Source organism: Euprymna scolopes, chromosome 21 (genome assembly GCF_053919585.1).
Source record: "Euprymna scolopes isolate OS-2025 chromosome 21, ASM5391958v1, whole genome shotgun sequence".
NCBI classification, from domain to species: domain Eukaryota; kingdom Metazoa; phylum Mollusca; class Cephalopoda; order Sepiida; family Sepiolidae; genus Euprymna; species Euprymna scolopes.
In genome coordinates, this window is record NC_136502.1 from 26,653,675 (window position 1) to 26,671,393 (window position 17,719).

General features: G+C 28.5%; 2 protein-coding genes across 7 annotated transcripts in view; both read left to right on the forward strand.

Annotated features, from left to right (window-relative positions):
• LOC145242893 (protocadherin gamma-A11-like) overlaps positions 1 to 4,045 on the forward strand; it is a 245,944-nt gene extending 241,899 nt beyond the window's left edge. For 3 of the 4 annotated variants that reach the window (XM_080106003.1, XM_080106001.1, XM_080106002.1), the window contains one exon: positions 2,449 to 4,045. In XM_080106003.1, coding sequence (XP_079962129.1) covers positions 2,449 to 2,505 — 57 coding nt within the window. In that variant the 3' untranslated portion in view covers positions 2,506 to 4,045. The remainder of the gene's footprint in view (positions 1 to 2,448) is intronic. The other variant, XM_080106004.1, reaches the window with a different exon arrangement.
• A 127-nt stretch (positions 4,046 to 4,172) lies between these two features.
• LOC145242898 (protocadherin gamma-B7-like) overlaps positions 4,173 to 17,719 on the forward strand; it is a 41,231-nt gene continuing 27,684 nt past the window's right edge. For 2 of the 3 annotated variants that reach the window (XM_080106009.1, XM_080106011.1), the window contains exon 1: positions 4,173 to 4,573. The gene's annotated coding sequence lies outside the window, so the exon portion shown is untranslated. Of the gene's footprint in view, positions 4,574 to 5,750; positions 5,927 to 17,719 lie in introns of those variants that run through there. The other variant, XM_080106010.1, reaches the window with a different exon arrangement.

The following is a 17,719-nucleotide window of genomic DNA, read 5'->3' on the forward strand; positions in this document are numbered from 1 at the left end:
CTAAAAGAAAATTTAGTTTAATGTTCATACCTATGCATGTATTTATTTATTATTGGTCACTACGGTTTTATAAGTTTTTAGAGGTTTAAATCTTAAGGGTGTTATGCTTGGGAGGGTTTTTAAAATATCTTAGGATATCTTGGAGCTTTTGAAGGTATTTCTTGGGCTTGAAAATTTTAGAAATATTTAGGATTTGATCATTAGGTTAAGGTTTTAGAATTAGATAGGAACGTAAAGATTTAAAACAGATTTATACATAGAAAAAGACGAATAGATCGATAAAATAAAATAAAGTATAAATAAATAACAAATAATTAAAAAATAAACTTAGATATTAAGAGAAAATGATTATATGTAAAATATACAATACTTTCGCATTAGGAGAATATTAAAATAGTGAAATTTTAGGTATCAATAATTATCCTTTCTGGATTTCGAATGTGGATTATTTTCCTATCGAATTAGTTATGTAATGTTACATTTAATGGGAGGGCTTCATTAAAATACAGTTAAAAATAATTCAAATTTTGTACATCGTATATAATTGTAGAAATAGAAATAAATTCAAGGGCGATAACTCCAGGAAAAATGGAGTTATCTAACATATGTTGTTTTAATGGGACGAATCATTTACCATAAGTAATACTTTTGTTTAGTGCTAGTTGATTAAATAATAAATATTTTAATATTAATATGATGAGAATTAATGATTACGTCAATTAAATGTGAACACTTATATATGAAAGGCAAAAATGTGTACTATTGACAGTTTATTATGATATGGTGGTAATTTTAGTAAATCATGTTAAAATCTTGATAGGCCAATGACTCCAAATAAATTGAAGGTGTTTCTTATTATTAATATTTTACGCAATAGTATCTCCTACAGTTTATAAATAACTTCTTGCTTTCATTTGAACCTAAATACTAAATTTTAAAAATATAGTATAAATCTGACAAATCAAATATGGCGTTCTAAGATAACATCTCCTCGTGGCTTTGAATTTAAGCATGTTTTATTTTGGAAGAGTGTCTATAAAAACTACAATAAATAAAAGCTTTTTTTTTTATTCCTATAATTTTGTGAACTTTAAATATCTCCATTGTTTTTTCATCAAAATTTTTCTTCTCCATATGCTTTTGTATTTCAAGGGTAAAAACTACAACTGTATTTCCGAGGAACACATATCTGTCTCTGATGAGTTGTTTGGTGCACTTCCGCTCCTCAACGACACACATATATTACGTACTATATAAAATTATTGACTAAAATACTATGAGTGTAAATTAAATGCATTGAACCAACCCCAAATCACAACTTGGCAGATGTTGAGATGTTTGTAGTTTGGAGAAGTTCTGCTCACAAGCGTTTAGTGAAAATGATTGTAATGCATCTAAATTCTTTTTTCTATCCTTCAAAAATTCAAAAACTTTCTAATAGTATTTAATTTATAACATTCTTTTGTTTTTGCTTTTCTTTTTTTTAGATATGCTTACACATCTCTATAAGAGATATCAGTTCATCTGTTCTTTGGACTGTCATGCTTATGTTTTAAATAGCATTGCCAAGTTTTTCATTTTAGATGTGTTCATGCATACCTATCACAGTTAAGTTCAAAATAGTATTTTCATCAGTTTGTCATGCTTAGGTTTTAAATAGCACCTTCGTCAGTCTATTATGTGAAATAACACTTGTTCCTGCTTTGTCGTTATTTTCATGGCAGATGCTCATCTGAACTTCGATCTATCGTCTCCCCTCGCCAGACTTTCACAAAAAGCACTCGTCTAGCCAGAACCACTATCAACAATTTCCCACACTCTTTATCTGTGGCTGCACCTAAACATAGATTCCATGAACAGTGCTTCTTTCTTAGAACTGCTCGCCTGTGGAACTCTATTCCGTTTGCCTGCTTTCCAGCTGACTACAATCTGATTGTCTTCAAGTCCAACGTGAATGTTCTTATTGAACCGTCCCTCTAAGTAATCCAAGTTACAAGATTCCCTCTAATGTTTACTACGTTAAAATCACAATGACTAATGTATACCCATTAACCCTTATCCTCGAGTGGCCTATGGGCCTTGATAAGTGGTGACCCCCCACCCCCATGTAAAAAAAAGAAGAAGCTGTGTCTGTCCTAGAATTTTCATCACTAAATATGTAGATTGAACTGACAAATTGAATTGTTAATTTATATTCTTTATTTTCTTTTTTAATTAATATTCTTCTCCTTTACTTTCTCTCTGTTTTCCTCTTCTCATTCAAAGGCAACAAATGTCCTCTTAAAAATGTTTGCATCTGAGGCTACTTGTCAACTCAAATAACATTACGTTATTGAATACCTTGTTATTTTGTTTGTTTCAGTTTCCATCTACTGGTAACTATTTCAGGTTGTTTATTTTATATAACTTATATTTAGAGTTTATCATTTTTGATATCTTTTTTTTCAGGTCTGCAGAGTCGGGGCGCTTTCATGCAAGCAGATCAATTCCACCACGCAAATATGAGAAAAGCCATTCAAGAGACATTTGGACGCCCAAAAGATGTGATCACTGCTTCCACGTGTATTTACAAATCGAATGCTGGTCGAAACTCACCCCACAAAGAGGGGAAAGACCCCAAACTGTTGATAGGGAACAGTAATATTTTAGGCATGCAGTCACAGTCCAAAGAGACACCTGGAAGCAGTCAGCCTGCCTCCAATATCAGACCACTACCCTCAGTACCACAGATACTCTACTAAAAAGAAAACAAAAAAAAAGATGTTTTTGTTTAAATACAGTTTACATAAATTATCTCCATGCAGAATCTGCAATGGCCTGAATCTATTTTTTAAAAACAAAAAAATATCATTTTATATTTTTCCTTGGATATAAAGGAACAAAAATTGTTTATATCGCAACTTAAAGGGCAAACAGTATGATAAGTTGCAAAGCGATCCACTTGTAAAAATATTTTACTTAAGGGAGATAATGTTCAACTTGTGGTCAATAACATTTTAATTATTGACCTTGTCTCTTTTGGTACCTCCCGATCGGGGAGTGCTGAAGAGATGGATATTTTACAAATGATCAAGATCTTCAAAAAGATCGAGTCCATCACTGTAAACCAACGTTGGGATGGTAAATATCAATATTTCAAAGAGACATATGATAAAGAAATTTTTGGATGATCAAACGTACAAAATGCTACAGAAGCTTTTACTTCTACTTCATACACATGTATAAATGTATATACGGTTTGTTTTTGTTAATTGCTTGAAAAATGTATGCAAGAAACAACTACATAGGAAAGGAAAAGTAAGAGGATGGCTCACCTTTTAAAATAATATGGTTTGCTAATTTATAAAATAGTAAGAAAAATTAATTTCTGCTGAACTTTGATGTTGATGTGAAGCCAGGCCAATTATTTAAAATGATTTACATATCAAAAATGACCGGACTAGTGTACATGACTGTCAACAGGGATTGTAATCACCTATGAAATAGATTATACCTTCAAATGAAATCGAATCTGATATGGTTATTTACACACTAATGCTAATGTTGTTGGCAAAGGTATGAACCTGCAATTTCCTACAAGTTATTAATAAAATAGCAACTTGTTTATAATAGTTTTGGCATTAAAATAACCTAAAAAAAACTTGACATGTCGTTAAACAGACAAAACTTGACATGTTAAACAGATAAAGCAAACCAACCTAAAACTTAGCAAAACTTATCAGTAATTTACATTGATGTCGTTCAGAAGATCAGATTTTTTGTTTCATAATATGGAGTAGAAAGTTGAGTCAAAATAGACATATATAAATAACTTTTCTGATTCAGCAATAAGAATAGAAAAGCTAAGTCCAATTTCTGAAAGCATTTGGCTGAAAAAGTGATCAATTTAATTTTAAAGATAGCTTCTCTCTGGTTTCCCTTGAAGAGTCAAAAAAGTTTATAAAAAAGGAAAAAATTATGTAATAATTATAACAAGAAAAAAATTAACAAGGGACCCAAAGTTTCTTTAAAAATTAGGAGCAAAAGTTAAATAATAAAAAAAAAAGGATAAAAAGGATTCTCAAATATATGTACATGTGTATTCTAATAATTAACTTATGATCCTGTTACTAGGCCCAATTTTGTGGGATAATCAAGCTATGTCATCTTGACTCAGCCTTGGATAGAGAGAAGAAAGTAGACCCTAATAGAAGAATAGTGGCATGTAAAATGCAATGCAGTGGGAGGAAGAGGTCAGAGTCAATATTTATTTCAAAGGACACATGGATATATCCCTCAATTTACATGCATCTGAATAAATGCATGTGGACAGACCAAAAACGAAAAGAAGAGTATTACGTAAGAATTAGGGGTCTTTTCTTAGTTTTATGTTGAGCATATTGGCAGCCATTAAGCACACAGCACACTTTATAGGACAACAGGCAGCTCCCTAACACTACACACCGCACATGCAGCCACACCCACCCACATTCATTTAATGAGGTTGTTAAACAGTAGCAGCAGTTATTGCAGAACTCTATACAAGGAGCTTCATCACATCACTGAATATTCCTCTGAGGATTTTACTACAAAGGTAATTTGGTCCTTTTATGTCCCCTTTTAAATTCATTTTGTCGTTGTATATGTATGTGTGTATATCTCACTATGTGCATGAAGTTTGTTATTGTTTTGGTCATTTTTTTTCATTGACATGTGTCTTAAACTACTAGGGCCTGTAATATATGTAAATACAGTTATGTGTACATCTGAATTCAAATATATACATATGTACACATACATACATACATATATTTATATTTACATATATATAATGCATATATACCGAAATACTGTGATATATATATACACACACATGAGTATATACCTATATGCAATGTAAATGTATGAACATGTTTGTGTGTACACTTTCCTATGCATTTATCTTCATACATATGTTGTTAAATATTCCATTTTACACATACATAAACACATACACACACATATATAAATATGCATATATAAAAACACACACACATAAATATGTTTACATACACATAATACACTAAGATACTTTATATGCATTGAAGTTTATATATATACATATATATATATATATATATAATATATGTGTGTGTGTGTACTTTATTATTGTTATTAAGTAATGTATTGTATATATAAACTTATATTACTGCTTTATATCATATTTATATACACGCACACACACACATATAAAGTTATAAAATATATATATACATTTTATAACTTATTAACTAGCTCTACCTACGTATTGAGCACTTTTGAAGTATATACTTAAAGTTTACACATAAATCTATACTTTCGTATATAAATTTATGTGAGTAAATTAAGTAGTTATATATATATATATATATATATATATATATATATATATATATATATATATATATGATATAAAACAGTAATATAAGTTTATATATACAATACATTACTTAATGTATTTTATATATAATGTATTTTATATATAAACTTATTTTTTATATAAACTTATTTTTTTATTAAAAGCTACAAGTAATATTTATATGTTATTTCAAGAAGGTGTTTGTCATATATGTGCGTGTGCGTATGTGTGTGTGTTATAATTTTAAATCATGTATTGATGATATGCACATGTAGATGAGCAGCTTCAACTCATTTGATATGCAGTGAAAACAAATAAGCGAGAAATATAAGTATGAATCTATTTAGAAAAGTCAGCATCCTTATATTTACAAAAAAAAAAAAAAAAAAAAAACATCCGGATCTGAAAGATTCGTTACATGCATGTGAGTAAAAAATCTCAAAGCAGTAAACACGTTGGGAAAAAATGTATTTTGAAAACGAAGATCTAACCAAAAATTCATCAAGTAGGAAGTTTTATCCGATAAAAGTTTAAACAGATTCTGTAACTTTTATTTAGCAAGTATTGTATGTGAGTTACTTTATTTTTTGTTTTCTCCCTCCGTAAGAAGAGTTGATTCAAGGCCAAAACATATTCCGTAATAATAATCAATACTTATTTGTATACATACAAACATGCTGCTGTTTGACGTACGTGCATGGATGGGGCCCTCATGCATACGTGCATTCAGCTATCTGTAAGGCTTGCCAACTAGCTATCTGGCAAGCCAAGCCTGCTTGATGCATGTCAAACACACTCTTGCATGATAGAATATTACATAAGATGTGATTCAATCAATCTCTGTTTTTCTTGATCTTATTGTTGTTACTTAAAATCAAACACAACTTTTCAGGCTGTTTGTGTTGTAATTTTTGTAATATTCAACAAGTTTATTTTTAGTCCAAATTGTTTTTTTTTTGTTTTATTTTATTGCTATCTTTTATAATATTTTTTATAGAAATATTGATTTTATTTATTATTATGCATTATTGCACGTCAATAAAATAACACTTAACTTTTATTCAATAAGTTTTTCCTTAATCTTCAATTTTTCGGTTAAAGAGAAATAATTTTTGTTTTGTTGTTTCCATTTTGAGAAATATATATATATTTATATATTTTATTTATTTATTATGTCTTTTTGTAAATTTATTATTTTAACTTAACTTTTAGTAAAAGACAAAACAAAAACAAGTCTTGTATTTAAATATTTTTGTTTGGATGCAGAGGATGATCAGTTATTATATTTGCATTGTTTTTTTTTGTCTTTGTTTTTAATATTGTCAACAAATAAATTATGGAGGAAAATTGTAAAAAAATGTAAATAATATTGAATCATGTTTGATAAAAAAAATTTAATATTGTCAACAAATAAATTATGGGGGAAAATTGTAAAAAAAATGTAAATAATATTGAATCATGTTTCATAAAAAAAATTAATATCGTCAACAAATAAATTATGGAGGAAAATTGTAAAAAAATGTAAATAATATTGAATGATGTTTGATAAAAAAAAATTAATATTGTCAACAAATAAATTATGGAGGAAAATTGTAAAAAAAAATGTAAATAATATTCAATCATGTTTGATAAAAAAAATTTAAATATTCAACTTTTATCTCATCCCTTACTTTACTTTTGCAATTGTTTTGATTTAACTTTAAAATCAGGTCCACAATATTAATAAAGAACTAAAAAGATCATAATCTGTTATATATTTTTATCTTCTCTATAATGAACATAGTATTCCAATTATCAGAATTAAAGCTAAATAATTTACGTTCTTTTGTCAATAATTTTAACCCAGATAATAAAAGACATAGTATAAAAATTTAAAAATTCAAATAAAAATACAAAAAGTAAAAGTTGTTTATTCTTATTATTTGGATTCTTTGGGCTACTGTTCTCATCTGGGATGAAAATAACACTCAGTATGGGAACAGCAGTCCGAAGAATCCAAATAGTACAAATAATTAATCCTCATCTCCAAAATTCACAAACATGAGGTTGCTCATATTTATAAATTTAGTGAAACTCTCTCTCTCTCTCTCTCTCTCTCTCTCTCTCTCTCTCTCTCTCTCTCTCTCTCTCTCTCTCTCTCTCTCTTTCACACACACACACACACACAAAAAAAAATCTCACACAATATATAATAGGAATATACCGGCCAAATTCTCTTAACTATCACATCAAATATATCTCCAGCATGTCCTTGTGAGTTCATTCTCTTACCATCATTTCTGTATTGTGCAGTTTATTCTTAAAATCTTCTACTTGATGCTATTTTTAACTTGATTATATAATTTGTTGAAAATATATATGACTCTATTGGAAAAAAACAAATAATGTAATTGTTTAAGTATGTCCAGTTTTTTACTTGAAATGTGCGAAAATGCATTTGTATGTGTAGTCTTGCATGTTTCCACTGTGCACAAGGCATCAAGTGGTGTAAACAGCAAATGATTTGAGCCGAAGAAGATGAGATAATTTATCCTGATCACTTCACTGAAAGTAGTAATACATTGCTTGAAAACAAAAATTATATAAAAGTTTACTTTAAAATAAAATTCATTTCCAATAATTTTAATGGTTATTTCATTTGAGAAAGGATCAGTGATGAAAATACTTAGAAATGAACTACCAAAAAGAGACAAATTTAAATGATCTTTCCAATTGAATAGCATACATTGGAATAAATGATCCACAAAAAATAAATATTTTGAAAATACATTTTCTTCTAAAACAAGACAAATATTTTAATTTCTAAATTTCTTTTTCTCCATAATCACATTTAGGAAAAATATATAACAAATTTACATAGCAGTAATATGTATATATGTTGTGTATATATTTATATGTTGATATTTTGTATGTAATACACTGACAATAAGGCATAGCCAGTATATCAATTATTACAGTATTTGAATTATATATGAAAATAATTAACTGATTTATTTTAAATATTAATTATTTCAGAAAATAATTATGTAAAAGTGTATTTGTTATAACAAATGATATTACTACAGATTTAAACCATTTCATTTGATTACTTTTAATTATATTTAAGAAACTATTTAAATAAAATTGTAGATTGTGTTTAATAATTTATATGTTTAAATAAATTTGTAATTTGTTTATCCTGTTTACAAACATGAAAATCAGTATTGATAAGATAAAAATACTAATTCGTAAATAATCTACTATAAAATATGCTAAACGTATATACATTAGTTTATACTGGCGGAAAGTAATGAATTTCGTATGTTGGATTAAAAAATAAAATAAATAAAATTAAAAACTGAAATGGTATTTCTCGTTTTTCCAAAAATTTTGATGATACTGATTTTTAAATAATTTAGACAAGCTACAACGAAAGCAAACTTTACAACAAAGTAGTTTTTGAAGTCTTCTATTGATTTTTAGTAAAAAATGGATTAAAACATAAGGATAAAAGCTGCAGTTCTTTTTTTTAGTAATTAGTGGAAAAAAATCTAATGGATTCAAAGTTTCATATTTTCAAATTAATTTTTCTGAAACCATCAACTGAAAAGAAATATTTTTTTTTATTAATTTGAAATTAACTGTATCTGAAAATACAAAATAATTTGTTCATTTTTTTTAGCAATAAAAATCGTCTTTTAATCATAAAGTGCCTGTCATCTTTTATTTGATTAAGTGAAATGGAAAGAAAAAATGAAATCCTAGTGAATCACGTATAGAGCTTTAATGCACACAACATTCCAACACACGTTTACAGCGTTTTTGGTCAACAAGCTGAATCAAAGCTACTATGCTATTGCCATAATAAACAACAAAGGAAACTAAAAACAAGGAATATTAATACAAGAATACAAAGATATATTTATTGACCTTTTAACTCTTTTTTGCCATGAAATGATACTCAACAATAGTAATAATGATACATCAATGATGTTTTGTGTTTTTTACTCAAAATGAGTAAAAGTTACTATACTAGTGCCATAATGAATAACAGCAGAAACTACTCCAAAATAAGAAACAATAATACAGTAATATAATATCTTTCTTAGAATTTTGGCACAAAATGAATAAAAGTTATTATGCAATGAACAACACAAGAAAATACTCATAAACACGAAATAATAATACAATAATGAAATATATTGGTACAGAATGAATAAAAGTCATTATGCTATAATCATGATAAATAACAGAAGAAAATACTCTTAAACATGAACAACTAATACACCCACGGTGACCATTTAGTATAAAGTAAAGAAATAAATAGTTAGAAACAGGTTGCATTTTTTTTTAATTCAGTGTATGTGAGGTGTTCTTAACTTATTTTAATCACTTTTTTAATTGTAATTCTAAATTTCTTCCCTTTTTGCAATGCACACATTTCAAAACATGTCGTTTTGTTCAACAAACTGAGTAAAGATTATTATGTTACTAACATAATAAATAATAGAATAAAATATTCATCAACAGGTTACTACGTTACTGACATAATAAATACTAGAGTAAAATGCTCATAAGCAGGAAAGATTAACACCTTTTCAGCCTTTTGACCTATTTCGATTATTTATCTTTAAATAGTTAGAAACATAAAGCATTTTTGAACGATTTGAATGTCAGATCTCAATATTTTTATTTAGCTTCCTTTCCTTTCCCCCTTTTCTTCCTTTTCGTTTCCCTTTCCTTTGTCAACGTGACCGGCTTCTTAAAAGGTGAGAGGCCTTGAATAGATAAGAACAAAACAAAAAATGCTTGGAAAGAGATGAAGGTGATGCACCACTGTGAAGGTTTTTAGATGATGAATAGTCATCTTAAACATCTGTCACTTAATACGGAAGTAAAGGATTCTTTTATAGTGTTGCAAAAGCAATCAAATAACTTGAAAGGAAAGAGTGGTGACAGGAGGGGTGAAGAATGAGGATTTCCAATGATCAAACAATTAAATCATCATCATCATCGATATATTGTAGGATATTTTATCATTTATTACATCAATATTCTTCTTCTCATTATTATTATTATTATTATTATTATTATTATTATTATTATTATTCGATGCCTCCGTTCAGTCTCGAAAGACAAAAGATATCCCCCTGTAGGAGCAGCTGTGCATGTAACTGTGAGGCAAGGGTTGTGCAATCTCTAACCACACCTATCCTGAATTGGCACTGCTTTAGTCCAGTGGCAAGGAGCAGTCCAGGACAACTGGAAACAATGCCAAGATAAGCGGAGAGCACATACAGCACCTGGAAGTTCAAAATAGTCACCCATTTAGTACTGATCAGGTTCAACGTTGCTTCACTTCAGTGATCCAGTGGGAACCGGCGTGTCATTATTATTATTATCATTATTATTATTATTATTATTATTATTATTATATTTCTATTCATATTATAATCATCATAATTATTATATCATTAATGATACATTCAATTAGTTTGAATTTACTATTATTATTATTATTATTATTATTATTATTATTATTATCATTATTATTATTATGATGAACGGTCAAGAAGGATGGAAAAATTGATGAGAAACAGTGGCACAGAGAGTACTGGAATCATTGGGAAATTTACTGCTACTAAATTTCCAGAGAAAACTAATGATTGTTATTAGCGAAAAATCAATGGTAAACGGCTGTTACAATGCAAAATGATTTACAACGATCATTGAAAGAATCACAAAGTATGATCATTGAAAGAATCACAAAGTATTTTAAATCTAGGGAGACTTGTAACTGAGATACCAGGGAACACCAGCTGTTATTGCTAGTGAGCAATCACTGATAATGACATATGTGAGAATCTTTGATGAGTAAATAATTATAATAATAATAATAATGATAATAATAATAAATATTATTATTATTATTATTATTATTATTATTATTATTACTATTATTATTATTACTATTATTATTATTAATAATGAATGAATAAGTGAAAATTGTCCTTTAATTTCCTTGATACAGTACAGTTTTTGTAAGGATCAAAACTAGTCTCTTGTATTATAATAAATGCTACCTACCACCTGCTGCAAGGATGTAAAAAAAAAAAAAAAAAAAATAATAATAATAATAATAATAATAATAATAATAATAATAATTTGAGTTTATTACTTACTAGCAAGATTACTTGGTTTCCTAATTTCCAGACAAGATAGATTACAGACAAAATAAAAGTAAAAGCAAGCATTGTTGTTGTAATTTGAAATGTTGAAGTTCATTTTATGAAAAAAAATCAAAGTAAAATAAAGTGACATTTATAAATGACACCTTATGTCTTCATTTTAACAATATTCTTATCAGAAATAAGTATTTTTTTCAGGAAAATCAATCAACATTCATTTTTTGTTTTCAAGAACACGAATAAAAAGTTATATTAGCTAGTCAGAATCAAATATTGGTTTCTCAGATTCCAAAATTATCAATGACAAAAATTGAAATATAGATCGGCTTCATTTTATTAAATAGAAAAATGATGATGATGCTAAGAGAAAGATAACATTTATAATAATAATAATAATAATAATAATAATAATAATAATAATAATCCTTTCTCCACCCACAAAAATTGTTTTGAAAAGCTAGAAAATAAGAAAGGAAAGCACCATTCAGACCTTCACTGAAAGGATGAAAAGAGTACTGGAATCCTGGGGAAACTTCTTGTTATTCATGTTCCAGATAAAACAATCATGCATTATCAGACTACAGAGAAAATCAGCTGTTCATGATGCTGAACGAGCATTAGTTGTGGTGGTGGCGGCGATGATGATGATGATGATGATGATGATGATGATGATGATGACGATGACGATGACGATGACGATGATGATGATGATGATGATTGAAAATTACTCTGATATCCACACACACACACACACACACACACACATGAAAAAGGGGATTATATAAGTTGAAATTCAAGGGAGATTTTAGTATAAATGCCATATTAAACCTCCTTCTGCTGGCATGAAAACAATAAATACAGATGAGGATAACGATCTGTATTATTTATCATTGTTTATATTTTCTTCTTTATTTCGCCCCTCCCTGTTCCTTACCGTATGGAAAATAATTCAATAAACTTATCTGGCAAAAAGCCAGAGCATATTTATTTTTTCTATTTCCTGTTCCTCTCTTCTTTTCTATTACATATTTATTTTCTATTCACTAATTTTTATTTAGCCCCTTTTCATCTCAATGAGAAAAATAAAGAAACAAATTAAAACACTTTTTAATCAATAAAAATCGAATTTTTTTTTTATATTAGAAAGGCTTGATCCTTGTTTCACACATACACACGCGCGCGCGCGCACGCGCACACACAGACACACACACACACACACACATATCAGCTGTCAGAATGTCCTTGTACAAAGCTGTAAAAGAAAAGGGGAATGTCACTGTGATACAAATGAGCTTAGCTTTAGAAATATCAGCACTAGATCAACTCTAGCGAGGGCGGCCGCACACGTTAGTAGAGCTTCAGTAAAGTTATGCAATCGGTTGTGATTACCTAGGGCTGGAAAGCTTTGGTAACACTGCTGTGGCAGTGACATTGAAAAGAGGGAAGAAAACAATCAGTTTTATGATTGTATAAATGTCATGTGAAAATAATCACAATATCACCCCCTCACCTTCAGGCCCCGTGTCATTAATGCTATAAAATCTCATTTGCTTCCATGTAAATAAATAAATAAAATTAAATGCTATTGCTGAGATATATCTTGTATAACTATAAGGAATCGCTACTATTACCGATACCATGAAGACTATTTACATAGCTTCTACTATGGCCACTACAACATACTTTCCATCTATCTTAACTGAGAAGGCCCAAACTAGGGATATTGTTATACATCATGATGATGATGATGATGATGATGATGATGATGATGATGATGATGATGTCTCTGGTGGCCATAAATTTTCAAAAAATATTATTAACGATATCACTGGAATTTAATAATTTTTTTTTTTTTATTGTTTTTCCCTACTTTTTTTTTTTTTTATTGATTTCAGTATTTATTGATTCTGAAAGAATTTAACTCACCAGAAATTAAAAATACTAAACTGCTATGCTTTAGTAATAATTGATTAAAGAATAGCAGTTTAGTATTTTTATTTTAATTCAGTTCTGAGAATGTTGTTGTTGTTGTTGTTATAACCACCACCAATGTCACCACCATAAATGGTAATAATAGTTTCAACAAGATAAAACTTCTTTTGTAATTTGATGAGTAATAATAGTAGTAATAATTATAACAAGATCAAATTGCTTTTTCATTTGATCTATAATAATGTTAGTAATAACTACAATATAAAGCTGCTTTATATGTTATCTTTTATAATAATTATTACAATAAAAATGTAACTCATCTTTTAATCTCTAAGAATTACTTTATTTGATCTTTATTATGATAAAAAATGCAAAACGCGTTTTTTATTTGATCTGTAATGGAAATTATAATCAAAATAGGTTAACTCAAGTTATTGGAACAAGATCTGTTGCTAATAACTAGCCTTGAATATATAAAAAGAAAGCATTCCTATAATAATAATAATAATAACAACAACAACAACAACAACAACAACAACAACAACAACAACAACAACAAAACTCTAGAAAACACCATCTGTTGTTGCTCGTGAGCATCACTGGTATTAACTTAAGTGAGAAATCCTAAAGAATAAGAAATAATAATAATAAAAAAATTCATTTTTACTTGATCGTTTATGCGAGTAAAAATGACAAAAAAATAAATTGTAGTTATTATTAATATTGTTGTTATTGGTGGTAATAGTAGTAGTATCGTTATTGTTATTCTTATGATGATAATTATACTGCTCATAATTGTATTTGTATAATTTTTACATTTTATGAATTATAATTCCTTTTCCCCATCTTCCATCTCCTTCATTTAATGTCATATTTAAGTTTATTGGATTCATAAAGGTAAATGTGTAAAATTTTTCCCCATAATCCGCCGCCTCCCCGCCCACTAAAGGTTAACATTAAATGGGGTCATAGTAATCTGAGAGAGAGAGAGAGAGAGAGAGAGAGAGAGAGAGAGAGAGAGAGAGAGGGAAGGGGAGGTAAAACAACAAACAACCAAAAAGAAAAATGATCGCTGAAAAGAATTGAGCAATAATATGTTCAAAGGAGATCCTATGATTCAAGATGATTCTTCGATAAATAAGGAGTTCAAGCATTTTTAGTTTTGATGTCATTCCTGTTATTTAACGAAATGATTTCTCAGTCGAGAAAAAAGTATTATCTCTGTAGAAGAAAAGTCAATGTAGTTAAAAGAAGAAAGTTGAACCTGTTTCTTGATTCGTTGCTAAATTTGAACGAGATTTTGACTCGGGAATAGTAAAACTTGGAAATTCTAATACAACGATTGTGTAGTTTGTAATGAATATCATTATCTACTCACTAGGAGTAGTCACACAGACCATCAAAGATTTCTCTTTGAGAACAACTTGTAGTTTTCTCTATAATCTGAGGGACAACAAGTCTACCCAGATCTCCAGTTCTTCTTCTTCTTCTTCTTCTTCTTCTTCTTCTTCTTCTTCTTCTTCTTCTTCTTCTTCTTGGTGGTGGTAGTGGTGGCGACGATGATGACGATTAATGACACCGCATTGTTTATGGGAGTGGACGGAAGTATTATTATTGTTATTATTATAATAATTCACTTAGAGTTCTCACAGTTACTGTTACCAATAACTGCTAGCCTTCCCTAGAAATTGAATGACGTCAAATTTTCTTATTCCAATATTATTATTTGTTCCATTATTATTGTAACTCAGTTGGAGTTCTTACACCGGCTATTATCAGCAATTTCTTGCTAATAATCAACAATGGCTTTCTCTAAAATGTGAAAATACCTTTCTTGAGTATTTCCATCCTCTCCTGCCATCCACAATGGCTTATTATTATTTCTTACCCACTAGAAGTTCTCACGTGTCATTAGCAGTGATCGCTCACTGGTAAAAAACGGGTGATATTTCCTGAAGTTTTCATGACAAACTTGACAGTTAATATCATTGTCAGATTGCCCATCCCAAGAGTTATGTGGAGGGGGTTAAGATATTCTCTTTATCCTTTTCTAATATGCATAAATTCTTTGACTTTGAGGAAATTAATGCAACGTTTAACTTCAAACTATATTTTATTTACTTGACTAAATGGAGCGCCAGTGCCTTAACTAGGAGTATCTCTGTAGCTGAGAAGTTTTACGTGACACATGGCTTCATCAAAATTCTAGCAACAACTAAATTTGATACGAATCTTCAAATCTCTTCTAAGCTTACAAATCACATGCTTTTAAGACGAGTTTCTAGCTAACTATAAAAACCGCCAGTCATCCCAGATAAACAATTGTACCTGGGGAGCTATCTCTACACTTTACTTCAAATGTATATGACTTTATCATAATTCATGGTTTCTTCTTCATATTATTGTTACAACAATCAACGTTACAACTATTTTTTTTTTTGATGATAAGAAAATCTTTATCATTTTACAAAGATTTATCAATCACATTAACCATCACAATCATCATTAACAACACAGAAGATTATAGAAGAAAATTTATGAAAAAAAAATGTCTGGTTTGCCTGTTTTAAAACACGTACTTAATAGCAAAATAAAATACCTATTGAAAACAATTCATTGTATATGATTATGAACTCATATTGGTATTTTACCAATACTAAGAGTGAGAATTGGGGGGTCATACTGTTCCCAGTTGTATTTGTGAATAATTGAATATAACAGATCTGATCGAATTTTAAACCAACATCATTAATATAACTGGTATTATTAATATGGACCTACTATTTCTAACTTTATTGAATTCGTAATGTTCTCTTCGACCTCATTTTGAAATAAACCTCGATTATTAATTAAGATAAATTATTTTAATTAACTTAAGGGATGAAGTCAGAAGGTTTGGGTATCAAATAAAATACTATTTTGTTTCAAATTTATGCATTGTTTATTTTTTCATGGATTAAAAATTATGAAAGAAACATTTTCTAAGAGTAGGGAGTCAACATTTCGGATGGTATTATTGTTACTGTTATCACTAGTATTGGCACTAGAGACTTGTGAACCTCATGCCAAAATCTATGATTGAGGCTGCCACTAGGAAGGAGATTGCTTTAAAAGTACAATATCTTAAAATTTTTCACCTTCTTTAACCAGAATTATCCAATTTCAATTAAAAACTTTTCAATATTTATGCAATTGATCATATATTTTCAAATTTAACATCATGGCGAGTTTTCAAAAGAGTGAAATTCAAATTTGGGCAAGATTAATGCAATATTTTATTTTGTAGATGTTGATATTGTTAAAAGAGGCTCTACATAATAATTTTCTATCAATATTTTAAGTAAAGAAATACAAAATCGAATAAAAAGACATGCACATCAACTATTCACAGGAGATGCCATGTGAAGGTTGTTAACATCTATATATATAAAAGTGATGCAATGCATATGGCAAGATTTGAACATGGCCGCCTGATTCTTCAGTCTACATCGTTAGCCACTTTATCACAACTACCTCTACCCATCATACCCATCATCACCAATAGAATTTAGAAGAAGAATAAAATATATATATATATATATATATATATATATATATATATATATATATATATATATATATATATATATATATATATAAGAAATTGAGATATTCAGCACACGATTTTGAAGTTTTTAATTGCTAAAAATGGCTTATGTTCTTTGCAAAAATTCTATGTTAATTTATGTTTCAATTCTTTAGGAAAATATTTGTACTTTTCAATAGAAAATTTCTTGGAACAACAAAAGAAAACATCAAATATAGAAAAGAAAATAATCATGATTTTTATTACGCTGAAACAAAATCCTTGAATCAATTAGCTGATAATTAGTTGATCAATGTAACATACATCTCGTGTTCAAATCATTGAAAATTATTTAGAATCCTTTTATCAAGAAAGACAATAAAATATCGATTATATAGTCTTATTGTATGGATAAATACAACATACATTCAGTATACATAAATGGCTCTGATTCCTATCCCCCCCTACTTACCTTTCATGTCTATGCTTTCCAATGTAAATATTTAAAAAATAATAACCCGTTTCTGATGAATTAATTAATTTATAATAAAGATAAATATTAAATCTCATCATGTGAGTTGATTTGATTGTATAATCTTAGTGTATCAGCTAATATATACATATAGTGGCTGCCCGGCGTTGCCCAGTCAAAATATGCTTAAATATGATATTTTAGTTTATGCAGACTTTATATTTATT